General features: G+C 40.6%; 1 protein-coding gene across 3 annotated transcripts in view; it reads left to right on the top strand.

Moving 5' to 3' along the window:
- TGFBRAP1 (transforming growth factor beta receptor associated protein 1) overlaps positions 1–18225 on the top strand; it is a 29760-nt gene extending 11535 nt beyond the window's left edge. For all 3 annotated transcript variants that reach the window (XM_072135889.1, XM_072135890.1, XM_072135891.1), the window contains exons 4-12: positions 2649–2803; positions 5298–5380; positions 6627–6968; positions 8426–8483; positions 10063–10206; positions 12390–12536; positions 14039–14198; positions 15615–16048; positions 16890–18225. In XM_072135889.1, the coding sequence (XP_071991990.1) occupies positions 2649–2803; positions 5298–5380; positions 6627–6968; positions 8426–8483; positions 10063–10206; positions 12390–12536; positions 14039–14198; positions 15615–16048; positions 16890–17078 (1712 nt within the window). In that variant the 3' untranslated portion in view covers positions 17079–18225. The remainder of the gene's footprint in view (positions 1–2648; positions 2804–5297; positions 5381–6626; positions 6969–8425; positions 8484–10062; positions 10207–12389; positions 12537–14038; positions 14199–15614; positions 16049–16889) is intronic.
- Positions 18226–18663: the final 438 nt, after the last annotated feature.

Below are 18663 nucleotides of genomic sequence, written 5' to 3'. Positions count from 1 at the left end.
AATTACAATACTATAGTGGAAATAACGCAACTGAGCATTGCTACCCGTGTCATGTCAGTATTATGATCTCTGTCCCATTTCTAAATACAGGGCACCTATATCTGGAAAGAAATAAAAAGGAGCACTCTTACGGCTCCTGAAGATGAGCTGACTGCTTGGTTCGGTGTTCCCTGGGGCTTTAAGTAAGCCAGTACCCCGCTCTCAAAGGCTATTCTCTCCTGCCTACACAATGGCGGTAGGACTGCAGCCTGTCTTACATCTGCGAACTTCTTTCCTTGGTATCGGTTTTGCAGGATGTTGCGCAGGAAAGATTTGGTATCCGCTGGTTTGTGGAGCGACAAGGGGGCTCCATCTGGTTGCTTCACCCGTAATATAGCCAGATAAGCTAGGAATCTAATGTCCTGTTTTTACAATTTCTATACAAATTGTGCTATGGGCCTTTTGTTCCTGGGCCACCTGCATCAAATAATCTCCCAATGTGGTAGCACCTTCTGGCCTTGCATTGTAAGTGTATAATTGGAGGCGTATAATTGCCTCTTTATTACCAAACGCAGGTTGTTTCGGCGGGAACTATTTTCTAGGTCGTCCACCTTTTCAATTAGTGCAGTGTTCACAGCCTCCAGTTTCTGCTGTTGGTTGTGTGTCCCAATGTCCATGTCCCCCACCACCGAGACACGTTGTTCCACCTCTGTGAGCCTGGTGTCATGGCTCACCACATTGGCCTGTAGTTGTTTTAGCGTGGCCTGTGTAAGTTCTGGGACAATGCGGCTGGCCACTGGTGCTGCAAGATGGCTGTAGTCAATTCCTTGTGAGTAGGAGAACAGTTCAGCTGCCGGGTGTGTTTCAAGGTATTCCAACAAGTTGTCATCACGTTGTAGGGAAAGCAGCTCCACTGCTCCAGATTCTGCTGCAGGCGGTGCCATCTTAGCAATCTTAGCTCCGGCACTGGGAACTTGTTTGTTTGTGCCCACTCCAAAGCAGGTACCGTTCCATAAGCCCCCCCCCCCCCAGCTACAACAGGGCCTGTTTGACTAGGCCATTACTGCGAGTGAAAGGAACAGGAGGCGGGTCCTTACGTGCCAGTGCCGGAACCGGAAGTAATAATTCTTTATCCTACATATTTCTTCTATCTTACTGCAATTAACATTTTTGGGTAAATCAGATTTATTTCAGTACTCAGACAGCAGAATACATCTCAGTTATTTCATAGTATTATCTGTGTTTTTCAATTGTTGGGAGCCATAACCAGAAGACACAAAGATTAGGTATAATGGAAATATTTGCTCCCCTTTTGAACACTCCTGGATTTGACTCACAGTAACTGATGAACTAACTGAGATGAGAACTGTTCCTTACCTTTTTTCTTAAATAATTTACATTGCAATCTGAACCAGAATTGCAATTAGCAGTAACAATTCAACAGCCCCGCACTACCATTTAAAGCTGCATAACTAGTCATATCAGAGCTCCTTTCTAGCACTTGGCTAGTTTAGGGAGCTGAGCTGAAAAGTATATGATACAACTGCTAATGTAAGTGCACCCTAGCTCGTACATTCTCCTGTGTGCCCCCTGTCTATTACCGTATATACTCGAGTATAAGCCGAGACCCCTAATTTTACCACCAAAAACCGGAAAAACCTATTGACTCGAGTATAAGCCGAGGGTGTAGTATACAGCCAGCCAGCCCCCCTGTAGTATACAGCCAGCCAGCCCCCCTGTAGTATACAGCCAGCCAGCCCCCCTGTAGTATACAGCCAGCCAGCCCCCCTGTAGTATACAGCCAGCCAGCCCCCCTGTAGTATACAGCCAGCCAGCCCCCCTGTAGTATACAGCCAGCCCCCAGTATGCCAAGCGAATAAAAAAAACAACAACTCAATACTCGCCCTCCGACGATACTCACCTTTGATGCTCGGCGGCAGCTCCTCTCTTCTTTCTTCACTTGCGGCTCCGGGTCTCTTTGCTTACTTCACTAGCCGGCAGTCGCGTCCATGCGATCTGCTGGCGGGCGCACACTATGATGCGGCGGTGTCGCCACCGATGACGTCCTCAGCGGCGACACCGCCGCATCATAGTGTGCGCCCGTCGGCAGATCACATGGACGCGACTGCCAGCTAGTGAAGTAAGCAAAGAGACCGGGAGCCGCCAGTGAAGAAAGAAGAGAGAAACGGAGCCGCCGTCGAGGATCCGGACACCGGAGGGTGAGTATTTTTTTTTTAGTTGACTCGTGTATAAGCCGAGGTGAGGTTTTTCAGCACATTTTTTGTGCTGAAAATCTCAGCTTATACACGAGTATATACGGTGGCCTGGGAGCATATGCACATCTACAGTATGCGCCATTCATCTGTGATGGATTCCATATTGCTGCTACAATGTACAATGGCCATGATCAAATCCTTGTGACTGCAAATACTCTCTGTGAACATAGCCTTAGATATTTTTGTATCCAACTGGAGTTAGTTTCTCATATTGGATTATAAAATCCAGATGGTCTTATGTTATAGCTGCTACAGTGAGATAAATGTATCCCTGATGATAGACCTTGTCACTTCTTGTCTCTTAAAACATTCATTAATAAAGAAACTGCTAGATATGCAATGATTTAATTATTTAATAAGTAGTTTATTATGTGTGTTCTTTCTATTTTACAGGTAGGGTAATATTAACCACCAGTAATGGGGTGTATGTCATAATCCCCTTGCCTTTGGAGAAGCAGATACAGGACCTTTTATCAAATCAGAGAGTAGAAGAAGCCATTGTACTTGCCAAGGGTGCTCGGCATAATATTCCAAAGGAGAAATTTCAGGTGTGTAAAATAGCTGTATTTGTTTTATTATTAAGACACATGGTTTATGCCTTGAACCGCTTCAGGACACATGGTGAGAATGCTCGTCCTAATTAACTGCATTAGGAGGGGACCATTCTCATCCCAGTGATCCCGCTGGCACTACTAATCTACAGAATAATTTTATCTAGGTTTTTATACTCTACAGTGAGCTGTGAAAACTATATACTAGTTTTTCAGCACAAAAAATGTGCTGAAAACCCATACTCGGCTTATACTCGAGTTAAAAAAAATATATAGGTTTTACCAGGTTTTTATGGTAAAATTAGGGGCCTCGGCTTATACTTGGGTCGTCTTATACTCAAGTATATACGGTAATTAAAAACAAACAAATGGAATATCAGTTTTATTCCGTAGAAAAGAATTAATATAATTTCATTATCATGCCCTTTTTACCCTAAAATTGATTCCATTGCATAATACAACTCTAGTGACTGCTGCCGCTAAGGCAAACTCCAGCTTCCACCATGTGTATTTACCTTGAAACGGGAGAGCACGGATCCTTATTCCAATTTGAGGGTGATACAACAAGCCAAAAGTAGTTTTCCAGCTCAAATCCCACGGACCATGGAGTTGGTTAAAAAACCTTTGTCTTTATTCAGATCATATTAAAATCATGTACAGACACACCGACATGTACAGGCTCTGGGTGTTAATGGAGCCTGGAGCCCCTACGGCTCATTTACGTCCAAATACACCACTTTTTCATTATTTTGCAACATTTAAAAAATGTAATAAAAAGTCCCAAAAATGGTCGCAATCACGTCCCACAAGAAATTACAGCTTATAAAGGTCCGTATGCCGAAGTATAACAAAGTTATTACTGTCCGAATAGGGCAAAATACAAAAAAATATTAGAAAAAATTCAAGGCCTGACGCGGCTCTGTGAAAAGTGGGAGCCCAAAAAACAAAAATGACCTGGTCCTAAAGGGGTTAATAATCTGTTGTTCCCTAGGTCCTTTTTGATAGATGACGGCAATAGACTCTGTTATAGATTGTGGTGTCTCACAACAAGAGATCTATCTAGCTATCACCATGATGGAGATCTCCTCTCAATGGGTTTCTTGCAGGTCACCACTAATTCTTGTAAATTCAGTTTTTTGTTTTTAGTTGTGAAAATCCATGTATAAAATAAGTAATCTCTCATAGGACAGAGGACTAGTCTGACATCCCATATGTTGTGTTGCTGGCTTCTTCACTGGGTCATAACAGGGTAATACACAGATAATTTACATGGGAGTCGGGCTGCAGCAACACCATGGAGCTTCTGGTTTGTTTAATTGAGATTACCGGAAGTGTTTTTTTTTATACATGTCCCAGTTTTCCAGCACTCCACCACTCCGCTTTCCTGTGTAGCATCATTATCCACCTAAGATAAATGTTCCTCAAGCCGGCAGACCCTCCAGAACATCTACGGTAATGTGTATGTCTGTATGTTGACAAATCATGACAGGCAAAGAAAAATCAGGAATGTTTTTAACACTCAATTTCTCTTGGGATGTAGGACTACTTTGCTTACTACCTTTATTACCTCAGTCCAGCTGGTTCTTTGCTATCCTCCTCAGTAGGTGTCTCTCCTGGCTGCTTATCTCTGTGAAACCTTAACTTTACATAAATAAATTTACACTAGTAAAAAAAAACAGATTCTAACTGCTGGAGAAGAGGGGAGGGGCTTCTGCTCCCTGCTCACTCTGAAGGGAGGGGGAAGCCACAGTGGGGTAAATACCGCCACAGCAGCCATAGTGACCTGCTATGGGGGCAGAGGGACCCAGACTGAAAGACCTGCTGAATTAGTCAATACCATTCCTGAGTGACTGGGCCAGACCCCACTCTGCACTCCATTTATGGTGGAAACTGCACTCCGCTATCAGCCCAGTGAGCCAGGATGCTAACAGCTAGGAGTGCTAGCTCTGTTTCTTCCCCTCCAGTAAGATGGAGTGGAGAGATAGGACAGGTTCTGTTTATTCTTCAACTGCTTTCGGGCAACATTCTGGTATAATCTGTATGTACAGACAGTAAAGTGTCCACTGGTTAGTAAGAACCAGTTTAGTCAGCAATGCCAGATATATGATACCATTTCAGCTGCAGCTTGTATAGCACTGCTGCCTCTTCTTCAACAGAACCCAACAGGCAGTCCTATGTAAATGAACTTTACTGGAAAAAAAAAGAGACAAAATGTAAAGCCATATAGGAAAACATATTGTAACCGAATGCAATGGTTTAGTGCAATATCAAGGTATAACTAAACTTTAAAATGACCTTCATTCGGCAGCACTTATAATAGCATTGCCACATTTATATGTTGTTCATATCTTGAGTCGTGTACTTTTCTTTTGATTTCTGTATTGTGAATGTTATTGAGGTGCCCAGCTAGATACTGTGATATGTGTTAACCCTTGCTGCAGTACCATCTATCTTCTTCTTTTACAAGTAAATCGTGTTTGTTTCTCCACAGGTTATGTATAGAAGAATCTTGCAACAGGCTGGATTTATACAGTTTGCTCAGCTTCAATTTTTAGAAGCAAAAGAATTATTTAGGTAAACTATGACTTGAATAACATCACCTTGCATACTTTCTATCAGAATCGGCACATATTTTCCGGGCAGCATGCAACGGACCATGTGCTGTTCCTTGCGGCTTGTCTTACATTGGTGCTCACCGCTATGACCATAGGAAGTGACTGCCCTATCTTTTGTGGTGTGGGCAGATGGTACATTCCCGGTGCCTCGAGGCACAGTGCATACATGCCCAATAGAAAGCTATGGGGTCCTGGGTTAGCCGCAGTTTGTGACGCTAGCTCACACCCACAGCACATGTTTGTGTGCATGAGGCCATAAAGATAAGCACATAAGGAGCAAACTACAATATGTTACTAAATAGATTTATCTAAGCACAGAAATGCCTGGCAGCAAAATATTACTTCTGTCAAAGCTTCCCCACAGCTATGCCTCACAAGAAACTCAGCACCTCACCATTGAGGCCATATACAAAATGTTTAAAGGAAATCTACTATTAAAATCGAGCAGGATAATAAAGGGGCAGTTGCTCATAGATCTGACACCGGCAACCTATACAATTATGCTAATGAGAAAGAGGGGCTTTTGGTGTGTTAACGACCCGTGAAGCAAGAGTATGGAGGGGCTCTGGTAATGCCACTCGGAGCCCTTCTGGCTCATAAGCATAAGTTTAAAATTTGATTTTAGAAGGAAGAGGCCATGGATAACAACTTGATATTGATGGAAGATTTTCTTTAATGCGCTGTGTGCTTACTTTTTGCAGAACACTCTTTGCAGCTAGTGACTGAAGATTTCCTCTGATATTTCATCTGGTCTACTTTGCACTCAGTCCCATGATGCTTCAATAGAGTATTACGTGACCATTTAGAGATGGTTAGTCAGAATGTTCAGATTAGTTAGGATGATTTCCATCCGCAGAGATCGTCAGCATTTAGTGGTTACAGCTGTTTTCAAAAAGATTAGTATTTTAACAGAATGAAGATTCCGAAAACTCCAAAAAGTTTACAAGCCTCTTGAATTCCTTTTTACCACTGCTCAGAGATTTTCTTGTGTTAGAAGTTACTCAGCGGTATTAGTTGAAAATATAACAAAACTTTCTCAGCCTTTTTATGTGGCCCCTATGAAACATGACATTAGTTTTATCTTGTGCCTTGTTCTATTTATATAGAAAGAATTTCCTTCATGTGTGCACGTTGTCCTTATGTCTATATATTGTGTAGCCTAAATCTTTGTTATATTTAAGTATTGTATTTGTTTTGTATTGTAGAAGCAGTCATCTTGATATTCGGGAACTTATCTCTTTGTACCCCCTCCTCCTGCCATCTTCTTCTGCATTTATCCGTGCCCACCCTCCTCTACATGAATATGCCGATCTCAATCAGCTGACCCGAGGAGACCAGGAAAAAGTTGCAAAATGCAAACGTTTTCTCATGTCTTATTTAAGTGAAATCCGCAGCACAGAAGTGGCAAACGGGTACCAGGAAGATGTAGATACAGCCTTGCTAAAACTTTATGCAGAAGCAGATCATGAGAGCCTGTTGGATCTATTAGTCTCTGATAATTCCTGTGAAGTGTCAGACAGTGCAGCCTGGTTGGAAAAGCACAAAAAGTAAGTAGTTTATACACGTAGATGTGAGACGTACTAGTACGTCACACATTGTAAAGGGGGAATCGTATATGAGAATTTCGTAAAATCATTTTAACTTTTCAGTTATGCTTTAATGAAGTGTTTTACAAAGTTTATTGTCACCGGTTCTATTCATTTCTGCAGTGAAAAATAGCTTCAAAGGTTTAATGAAATTTAAAGGAAATCAATCAGCCAAAAAAAAAACAAACTATAAATACTCACCTCCGTTCCTCTTCATCTTGATCCTAGCGCTGTCCAATGCTAGTCTTGACATGCCCGGGATCACTTAGAAAAGATAGTTATAATTAGCAGCCCGGAGCGCAGGGATAAATTGTCCGGGGGTCCGGGCTGCTACTTATGCACCTCCCTTTCTCATGCTGGGAGAGGGAGGTGACGTCACACGAGGGTTGTAAGTTCACCAAACAGGTTTTCAAACACATCATATTCTAATAAGATTGATGTCAACATTGCCTTTACAAAACACATGTTTTAACTTTGTGTTCATACGCAATGTTGACAGCAATGTAATTAGGCAAATCTCCTCTTCTCAGCTGTTATGATGTGTTTGAAAACACATGCTTTAACGCCACATGTGAATGCACCCTTAGTAATACTAACGGCTCATGCACCTGTGTGTCCATCACAGACCAAGCACAGATATCTATCCACTGGAAGGAAACTGGGAAGCTTTCTATAGAAGGACAGCAAGCAGAGATCAAGAAATCTGTGAGAAATTGATACAGAAAGGACTGTATATACTCGAGTATAAGCCAAATATTTCAGTACATTTGTTGTGATGAAAAGGCCCCACTCGGCTTATACTCGGGTAAATAAAAAAAAATTAAGTTACTACTCTTCCTCTGGCACTCACTCTCTGCCTCTTCTTCTGCCTGCAGCATCTCTTCAGGTTCACAGCTGGGCCAGCAAATGCATGTCTATGGGATATGCTGGCACAAAAATGATGACGCTGCAGTGTCTCTGCCTGGTGACGTCATAGTTTCTGTGCCAGCAGATCGCACAGACGTGCATCTGCCGGAATGGCCGGGAACCCAAACAGAAAAATACTCCGAGGGTCAGGGCCTGAAGGTGAGTTCCAACTTTATTTTTTTTTTTAAGGGGGCACTCTGCTGGGCATTTTATTAGAGGGTAGTGGCTGCATTACCCACCTTATGCTTGTACTCGAGTCAATATGTTTTCCCAGTTTTTCTGTGGTAAAATAAGGTACCTCGGCTTATACTTGAGTATATACAGTATATTGAAAAATTGTATAACTTTTCCATACACAAACCATATCAATTATTTGCTGAAAGTGGACAGCCCTTTAACCCTTTTTTCCTGTTCGGGCATGCGTTTAGATGACTTCTGCTTTGAATTTTTTTAGTGTTAATGTTTATATAACTACATCTAACTGTATGCGTTCATGTTTTCATTTGATTCAGATATTTTGCACTTGGGTTATTGTATCACTACAACAAGCAGGACACCGCTGCTGTGCAGGTAACCAAATCAGCCCCCCTTCTACTATCCGTGTAATACCTGTGTTATGGGATCTATATGTTTAATTCAGCCTCTAATAGATCAAGTGGGCCCCTGGTAGCTGCCATCAGCAGTACAAATCCAGATTTTCAGCAAAATTACAATCAATGGACTCCATAGTATTCAATGGGTTGTTTTGGTACCATTATTTTAAAGCAAACCTGTAACTAGGGACAACACACACACAGAGAGACACACTCCGATATCTTTCTACATGTTCCACTGATGTCTCTATCCATGGGATTAGAGCCACCATTCTTCTAAAAAAGACTTTTATTGATTCCTCTGTTCCAGTCATGGAGGCGGGGAGCTGCAGTAGACAGTCATGGAGGCGGGGAGCTGCAGTAGACAGTCATGGAGGCGGGGAGCTGCAGTAGACAGTCATGGAGGCGGGGAGCTGCAGTAGACAGTCATGGAGGCGGGGAGCTGCAGTAGACAGTCACGCTACTTCTTTCCACACTGACACTATTGATTTCTCTTCAAACTGCCACTTGGGACAGAAATATTAAATATGTACCTCTTTACCAACAGCTAGTTAGAAATCAAGCCAGCTGAGGTAAGGACACTTTATATAAATGTCCCCCATGGTCTTTCGCCCACCTTGTTCCTCACCCTCAGGAATTTCATCAGCCATTAGCAGTCTGTGTCAGGGAGGAGGAGGGAAATGGTAGCTACACTGTATGCAGCAGCTGGCCACCTCCGTGACTGGAACTGAGGAATCTTTTTTAGAAGAATGGTGGCTCTAATCCCATGAATAGAGGCATCAGTGGAAAATGTAGAAAGACATCTCACAGGTCCTTTGTGTGGTTTGTGGGGGAGATCGCTGGTGACGGGTTAGCTTTAAGCGTTCATCTTGATATTTTCATTGTTCTGTTTCTATAAGGTAACATTCACAAAATGTACTGTACTGGAAATCTACTATCAAAATCAAGCATGATAAATCAGGGACACTTATTCATAGATCCAGACACTGTGACTGAGGTAACCTTCTTATATTTCCCCCTCCCACTGTTTGCCCAAACCTCCTCTGTTACAGTGATATTACATCATGTAGAGGGAGGAGGGAAGTGCTCAGGAATCGGGGGGTAAGGTGAGACAGACTGAGAAATTACAACACAGAGGGAATCTGGTAAACCCCCCACCACCACCACCACTCCCCAGGAAGGAAAGAGGCCATGGATAACAAATATAAGAGGATTACCACAGTCACAGGATCTATGAGTATCTATCTATCTATGATGGGTTTTGATGGTAGATTTGCTTTTAGTTATTTTTTGAAATACATTTCGAATGCACTCCTCCCCAAATCCTTATGTGTTCAGACCTAAAAGCTTGTGTTTTGCCTGGGGAGATTTATGAAACGGTTTAGAATATTTATTTTTGCAAATTAAGGGCTGCGCTGTGATTGGTCACAACAAAAATCGTTTTTCATAAAGCCATATACACACATTGCTTAGTTGGTATGAATTTGCAATGCAGATCTACAAAGCTGCCACTATCATCACATTTCAGATAAGAAGTCTTTTACACTGTCTTACAGGTTTGGGTCAGAATTGTGAATGGTGAACTTGAAGACAACACTCGGCCTGACCTATTTGAGTATATAGTGGACTTCCTGACTTTCTCCAAAGATCAGCAACTGGTGTGGCAATATTCAGACTGGGTTTTGCAGAAAAGTGAGCAGGTTTGTGGTTCTTGGCTTGGGTAAAGGTAGTAAGATACGCATGCATAGTTAGAAGAGCTGAGATTCATAACACAACAATGTCCTTAGTGCATTGTTATTCCATATCATATCACTTAAAGGTACATTTACTGGAGATTTTTTCCTTTTTATGGCCTCAGTGATGCACTTCTATAATCAAGGTAAAATTGCAAACATTAAATCTGTTATAATCCATTATACCACAGAAGAAATGTAATGTTTTTTTTAATTTTTTTATAACTGCACACTAGGTTTTATCTGTAAATCATGAGCTGTAAAATACCAGTAAGGCCCAATTCACACAGCATTTTTCTAGCTGAAAATCCTTATTAAAATAAGGTCATTTACTGCCTCCCACTTAGTTCAATAGGAGGCTGTTGTATATTTTCTTTCTGCTTGAATAAGAAAGCGCCATGACTTATCTGCACACAGGTTCTTGGCTGAAAGTTGCATTGATGAATTGAGTTCTAACCTCTGCAGCAGTAAGTGGCTAGAAAGATTTTCGGATTGGACTTTTTTCTTTTTTGTGTAAATCTGTAGTGTAAACGTACTCTAAGAATATGCTTAAAGGAAATCTACCATTTAGATTTCATGCATGATGAACCAAACATACCTTTACAATATTGTAGCTACACTGATGTACAAACATATCTTGTTTAATCCCTTAACTGAGTGGTTTTGCTGAAAAAACAATGATCACATTCAGGACCTTAGAAAAGCATGGTGCTGCTGGCTGCCATACATAAACACATTACACATGGAGCTCCCTAAACTGTACAATAATAAACACAATCTAGTTTTTATGTAGGTTTACGTTTCATTTAAATAGATGATATCTAAAAGCCTGCCTAATTAGAAACGTTAAAATAGCGAAATTTTATTATTTAACTGTTTAAAAATATATATGCATTCACAATCTAGTCCCTTCTGGATGTGGGATCCAGATAATATTAGGCATTGGCCACTAACAAGGATTTTTGTAAAGGGTCCATAGACGGGGTAGTAGGTATAGACATAAACCCCGGCTAGACGGGCTATTGAATTGGGGATCAAGTCTTAGCGGAGTTAGTATGATCCAGCCCCGCTTGACTGAATTCGAGGTGCTGGTGTATTTTGTCAGCCCTCAGGGAACGAGCGGTATGCTCTACGATCCTTTTTTATGAGTGCCAATACTTTTAATGCATCACACAGGATCCGAGCAATATGCCCTTCCTAACACCTAACGCGTTTCTGCATCATTTAGTAATTTAGATGCGTCCTCAGAGGTGCTCAGGTTTATTTCTTGTCGGTGTGTGCTTGTTTAGCTACACACCGATAGCATTTCCCCCCCCCACAGCGTTGTTACAGCTATCGTTGTGTGTAGCTAAACAAGCACACACCGACAAGAAATAAACCTGAGCACCTCTGAGGACGCATCTAAATTACTAAATGATGCAGAAACGCGTTAGGTGTTAGGAAGGGCATATTGCTCGGATCCTGTGTGATGCATTAAAAGTATTGGCACTCATAAAAAAGGATCGTAGAGCATACCGCTCGTTCCCTGAGGGCTGACAAAATACACCAGCACCTCGAATTCAGTCAAGCGGGGCTGGATCATACTAACTCCGCTAAGACTTGATCCCCAATTCAATAGCCCGTCTAGCCGGGGTTTATGTCTATACCTACTACCCCGTCTATGGACCCTTTACAAAAATCCTTGTTAGTGGCCAATGCCTAATATTATCTGGATCCCACATCCAGAAGGGACTAGATTGTGAATGCATATATATTTTTAAACAGTTAAATAATAAAATTTCGCTATTTTAACGTTTCTAATTAGGCAGGCTTTTAGAGCTCCCTAAACTGTCCAGACAGGACTAATCAACCTGAGCTGGATCACTAATACACAGCAGCTAGGGGATGGTGCAGCAATTGATTACTTCTGCCTGTCATCATTTTATAATTGTTTTATCAGCAAAACCACTCAGCTTAGGGATTAAACAAGATATGATCCTGCATCAGTGTAGCTACAGCATTATCAAGGTATGTTTGCTTCATAATGCATCAAATCAAATAGGTAGATTTCCTTTAAGGCAGACATTAAACAATATCATTCATCATTTTGCTGGTTGTATTTATTACGGGCAATTAAATATCTTGTTGCTTTATCTTGTGGAATCTTTCAGGTTGGGGTTCAGATTTTTACTAAACGGTCAGTAGAAGAACAATTGCATAATGACTTCTGTCCAGATAAGATTGTCAGTCATCTCTGCAAGTATCGCAAGGCTTTACTCATCTACCTGGAGCATTTAGTTATGGAAAAGAATATTCAGGTAAAGACCCTATGAAATACATGCAAGCAACATGTGAAACCAGCTTTATTTGTGAACCTTGTAGACAAAAGGTTGGCTGTGCAGGTCACCGCGTCTGGCAGTCACTGGCTGGGCAGGTCACCGCGTCTGGCAGTCACTGGCTGGGCAGGTCACCGCGACTGGCAGTATTGCTTTATGCAGAATGTGATTCCCGTTAAATCTTTGCAGGCCTCCAACACACGTTACACACACAAGTTCACATTACGTTTTTCCGTACCATTGAGACAAATGTTTTATTGCACACTGAAAATGGCATTTAAACAGGAGGCAGCAGAGGGAAAAATAAAAGATTTCAAAGAATTGAAACACAAATTATTGTTAAAAGACATAGATTGTTTTAGATATGAGCTGAATCTAATAAAAATGTATTCACTATCGCGACTCACAACGTAAAAAATATCCAAATTATACTTTATGCAATATATAAAAAGAAAAAACTATCTAGAATATACAAGGGTATATTGGATGAAATAAAAAAAAGGTTAATTCACTTGAGTCAGGTTAAATGGGGGAATTGTATAAGTGGGTTAAGCACTGAACACTGGGATGAGATTTATAAGGAAGTGAAATGGGTATCAATGAACGATAATTTTAAGTTCATACAATTAAATATTCTTTATTGGGTGTACTATTCACCATGTATACTATTTAAAGCCGAATTGAAAGTAGACCCGAGCTGTCCCCGTTGCAAACAAGATAAAATAGTATAAAAATAGATTGTACTGAAGCTGTAATATAGAAGGAATGAAAGACTACTAAGAGGAGTAGTCTCTGTAGGTTTTTTTTCCCTTTCCCCGCATCCCTTGCCGCAGGAGGGTTTGGAGGGGGGTAATAGGGTGATAAGCAATGTTTTAATAATGTAAAATGAAAAGTAATTGAGTAAAGAAATTTAATAATTTTATGTGATAATTATGTGTCAGATGAACTGTTATTATGAATAATGTATTACTTGTTCAGATATAATAAAAACTTGTAAAAGAAAAAAAAAACAGGAGGCAGCTTGCTGTGTGTACAGATGGAACTTTTTCACAGGCATGAAAGAAATAGTCATTTTATTGGGGTTTTTTTAATATAGAAAAGTGCAGCCTTAGCACGTACACAGACTTTTTAGTTTTACTTTTTTGTAGCAGCCTCCTCCTGATTCTTCTTTTTGTTCTAGCAGCAAATGAATGATTTGGCAGCAAACACCGTGCCTCATCTTGGTGGAAAAATACAGGTTATGGTTCATTCATACCATAAAACTTCATAATTATTTTCATTGTTTATGAAAATGAAAAATTAAGCGCAAAGCTTAACCTATTAACCATGAATGGAAACTGAAAAATAAAAATGGGCACGTGATGGATAGTGATGCCCCTGTCAGGTGGTGACTTCTCGCTAGTGATGTTCATTGCATCTCATACAGTTCACTCAGGTACATTTATTGTATAGACGGTCATTATCTTTACTGTGTCTGTATACAGAAAGAAAAATATCACACACACTTAGCTGTGCTGTATTTGGAGGAAATCTTACGTCTAAAGTCGGGCGAGTTTTCAAACCAGGCTGAGCTAGAAGATCTTCGTCAGAGGTTTCAGAATCTGCTACAGCAATCTGATCTGTATCGGGTTCTCCTACTTATAGGTGAGTATGTGTGACACATCGTCTGGAGACATGAATGTGATCTCTGCATGTATTCCTCTTAAAGGAAATCAACAACATGGATTTAGTGGTTTTAACCCAATTGTACTTACATGCTGGCCCGTGAAACAGGATCCATTCTTTATTAGGTTTCATTTAGTTGGTTAATGGCTTATTTTTTGTGAAACGGGACTGTGTATGGCTGTCACTGTATCTCTGGCTGAGGAAGGGAGGGATGGTGTGGGTATAGGCGCTGAAGGAAGGCGTGAATAATTAGCAGCTAATCAAGCCAGAATTGCTTCTGTCACGTACACAGGAGCCTCTGAGGGTTATTTGCATATTATAAAAGACTTTCATGAAACATAAGCCATTGACAGCTAAATGAAGAAAGAATCCTGTTTCAAGGGGCACACACCAGCATGCAAGTGTGCTTTCGTAAAACCACTGAATCTATGTAATTGCTCCTTTAAATGTTCATATTGTATAAACTGCAAAAAGTTTTTCAAGCGATTTACAAGTGTATAAAATGTAGCTCATAACTATGAAGTTCAGTAACTACACATGTGCCACCCCTATAGACTAACCTGGTTATCAGTGTGACATTGAAAGCCGAGCATTATGTAAGTTACCTGCTCATAAAGTACAGCTTGTAAGACATGGTGTGATATCGTTCATACCTTTGTGCAGTCTTGTAGTGTCTCCAGATTAGCTGTTCCTTTAAAAGAAAGAACCGTGTTACATTTTCACATTGATCTCAATTTTGCAACGTTTTAAGACTTTTTTTTAGCCTTACATTTTTATCTTGCATACTTCAGAAAACAATGACATTTTTGCCATGTAGCCATAGTAAGTTGTCTCTGTGAACATCTCCTATGGCATTTGTGGCGAACCTATGACACAAGTGCCAGAAATGGAACACACAGACATCTCTGTGGGCACCCAGGCTTTCAACAAGGCACAGAGTTTACCAGAGAAGTTGAGTGGGTCAAGGCATCCTGATGCAGTCCTGCAGCTTAGTATTTTAATTTGGTGCTTACTGGGACTACAGGAGAAGCAAGGAGGTGAGGACAGGGCTGAATTATCATTGGAGTTCCTGCCCTGTGATTCTTCCTGTTCAAGTGGACTGTGGAGGGAAGCTACAATGATAATCCAAATTTCCCTCCAAAGGAATTGATGTCCTCAAGAAGCCAATATGATGGAAAGCTTTGTAAGGGCAAGGAGCAATAAGTTGTTGATTAAATTGCCATGTCGGCACCTTGTGATTAATAACTGGGTTTGGCCACTTGGTTCACCTTCACTGTCTTATGACATAATGTGACACCAGAGTTGTATGGAAAGGGCTTCTGTTCATATGGCTGAAACATGGCTACCTCTGATCTGTTTCTGCCGATTTCTTATAACTGTATTCTTATATTTCAGATAAGATCAGAGGCACGGATATGCACATGGAGCGGGCAATATTACACGGGAAGCTGGAGGAACACGATCAGGCTTTAAATATCTTAGTTCACCATTTGAAAGACTTTTCTGCAGCTGAGAATTATTGTATGTGGAACTCTCGTGGCAGGGATGTGTCTTATCGTAAAAGACTTTTTCAGCTGCTTCTTTCTTCTTACCTCACACCATCCACGCCTGACAATTCACTGACTGTGGCTGCTGTAGACTTGTTAAATAACCACCCTACAGAGTTTGATGCCTCCAGTGTGTTGCAGCTATTACCCGAAAACTGGTCAGTGCAACTTCTGTCCCCATTCCTAGCTGGGGCCATGCGGGAGCATGTACATGCCTTGAGGATGTCCCAAATGGCCCTAGGACTTGCTAAGGCAGAGAATATCATTTATAAGAAAGAGAAGGTATGTAGTATTTTTTGTGCTGCGCGCCCCCTCCCCTCTCCATAGAAAATAGTAACCGCACACCCATCGATACAGCCAAAGATGGAGCAGGCTCTATCTTATTGCGACTTCCGCTCGGAACCAAGCCTGTGTGCCATAGCCGTCTATATAGGACGTATGTACGGCCAGCTGTACATACGTCTCCCTGACGGTCGTGTGCATGAGCCCTTACTGAAGGAAATAACTGAAGATCTAACAGAGATGTAAACTGGCCTTGTTGCTAAATATGACAGTTTTATACACTGGCACTCAACCTAATCAGCCCCCCATCTTAACGTGAATGTGGATTTGTGTAAAATTGTTATAAGAATAAGAAATGTGCATAATTATACAGAAGTATTAATTTATTCGACAGGTTAATAAAATGATATAAAGTGCAAAATATATCATTATCTAAAAATGTGCATAAACATAAGGAGTATCAAGAACGGTGCACTATACACCTAGTCGTGATCAATCCACCCCCCTTCTGTTGCTCACTATTAGGCAACTTAGTTGTAGTATGGACAGGACAGTTCAAATGAAAAGCACAAAAGCATAACTCTAAAAGAGAGTATTAATAGTCTCCGTCTAATACACAGTAACACTCATAGGCTAATCCTTCCAAGTGTCCCCACTGCAAGAGTGAGTGGAGACATCTAGTGGCTAGCACATGGAGCATTGTTTTTATCCTACAAACTTCATTTTCAGTAAACAGTTTTTAATAGAATTTTTGACACCTGTCTAAAAAACAGTGACCAGTAAAGACATTCAGTTCAAATTTGTGGATTAACTCAAATACCATTTCACTTTTATTTTCCAGTTAAATATGAAGGAGAAACCAGTAATTCTTTCAGAGAAGAAATTTTGCCATGTGTGCCGGAAGCCTTTCCAAGAACCGGTGTTTGTCAGAAACCCCAATGGGCTCATTGTCCATACTCACTGTGCTGCAAACCAGCGTGTTAACAGCAGCCTTGAGGACCACGTGTCCAGTCCTAGTAAACGAACTTGAGATGAGATCACTGCAAGATCTGGATATGGTTGCTTTATAAGATCTCCTTGGAGGAGAACTGTGTTATAATGAAGAGTTTATCAATATATGTGATGATAGAAGTCAGTCCTTATCTGACCATTGAATGACGGGGGTGCAGGGGGAATATAGTGCATCTGTAACACAGTCCTTTGTACCATGATTGATGGCACCAGAATCATTATTTTGAACTTAATCTAATGAAGCTTTTTGCATTTTTAAAAGTATTTGCACTGAAGATATTTTGCATATGCTGTGATGGGGTGAATAAAAGATTCAAGTCCACCATAGGTTCATCCAAGTTTGGAAATGGTCTATGTAAGCGTAAGCAACTCTGGTGGAGGAGATTTACTGCCACAGTCCATTTTCTATTGTACCACTTGCCTCCCACCTGATGAACCCATGACTGTCATAACATTCCATAGAATTTGGTGGTACCACGGGCTGCTGTGTCCTGCTGCTGAAGATACGTCTTATATCACCTTCTCTCGCTCTATAAAAGTCAAATCAGGTCATGTTATTGAAGACGATTCGGTGTACTAAGAGGACATGATTTATAACTGATTGTAAATGTCACTTTTTACACTTTTGTTTATCGGTTCTCTTGTCTTCTTAAATTTTAATCTGCTAAATGGGCACTGGGCCTTATTACTGTCAAAGTGACACTAAGTCATATAACATTAATACAGCACGGGTGATTATAGCAAATAATATCATTAAAAAGCTCTAATCCTGAGTGGGGAACATAGATTGTGATTTTAGGACCATGTCTCAACCAATGTTTGCATGTTATAATGATCTTTGTTTCCCAAACATTTATTATGTCACCCTCTACTCAACCAGTCTTTTAAGATACACCAAAAATACCTCCCACTTGTCTATATCCCATATACTTTTTGAGGTCAATACTATAGAAGTAAATCATGGATCACATTTTTGCTCTCAGAACTCATTTGACGTTTATTAATATTTGTCCAGCATATACGTGTTCCGTCCAAAACAGACAGATGTACTGGAAAGGTAAACCCTAAGTTCCAAATGGATTGCAGAAATGTAACATCAGTTCAATGTGTTTATGAACTATGCCATTCCCAAAGTAGAAATATGTAATAAAATAAATGAATTCTTATTTCCATGTCTAAAAGCTGAAATTATTGATGATCAGACAAATTTACTTGAGTACCTTTGCTTCCTGCCTTATGTGTATTTTGTGGTGACACAAAATTGTGAAAACCTCCTAAGACACTACAAAAGACGTGTATCAAATATGACTGGGTCCATATTCAACAATTCATTATTTACAAAAAAAAAGGCCTCATATAGAGGCCACACTGAAACCCATTTGTCAAACAGTAAGTGTTCTAGTATATAAAACTTGATCTTTGTTTCATCCTTCTGACGAACAGTTATTGGCACAGCATTTGTCCCTCTTAAACATTAAAAATCTACAACCTGTTTCAGACTATATGTAATTAATATATCTGGTGAATGTGGTATAGGATTGTTATGTAATGAAAAACTATGGGTCTGGTCACCACTGGGGTGGCGAAACATGTTGGGGGGGCTG

Source organism: Engystomops pustulosus, chromosome 2, assembly GCF_040894005.1.
Source record: "Engystomops pustulosus chromosome 2, aEngPut4.maternal, whole genome shotgun sequence".
Taxonomy (NCBI): domain Eukaryota; kingdom Metazoa; phylum Chordata; class Amphibia; order Anura; family Leptodactylidae; genus Engystomops; species Engystomops pustulosus.
This window is presented reverse-complemented; position numbering and strand designations above follow the sequence as displayed.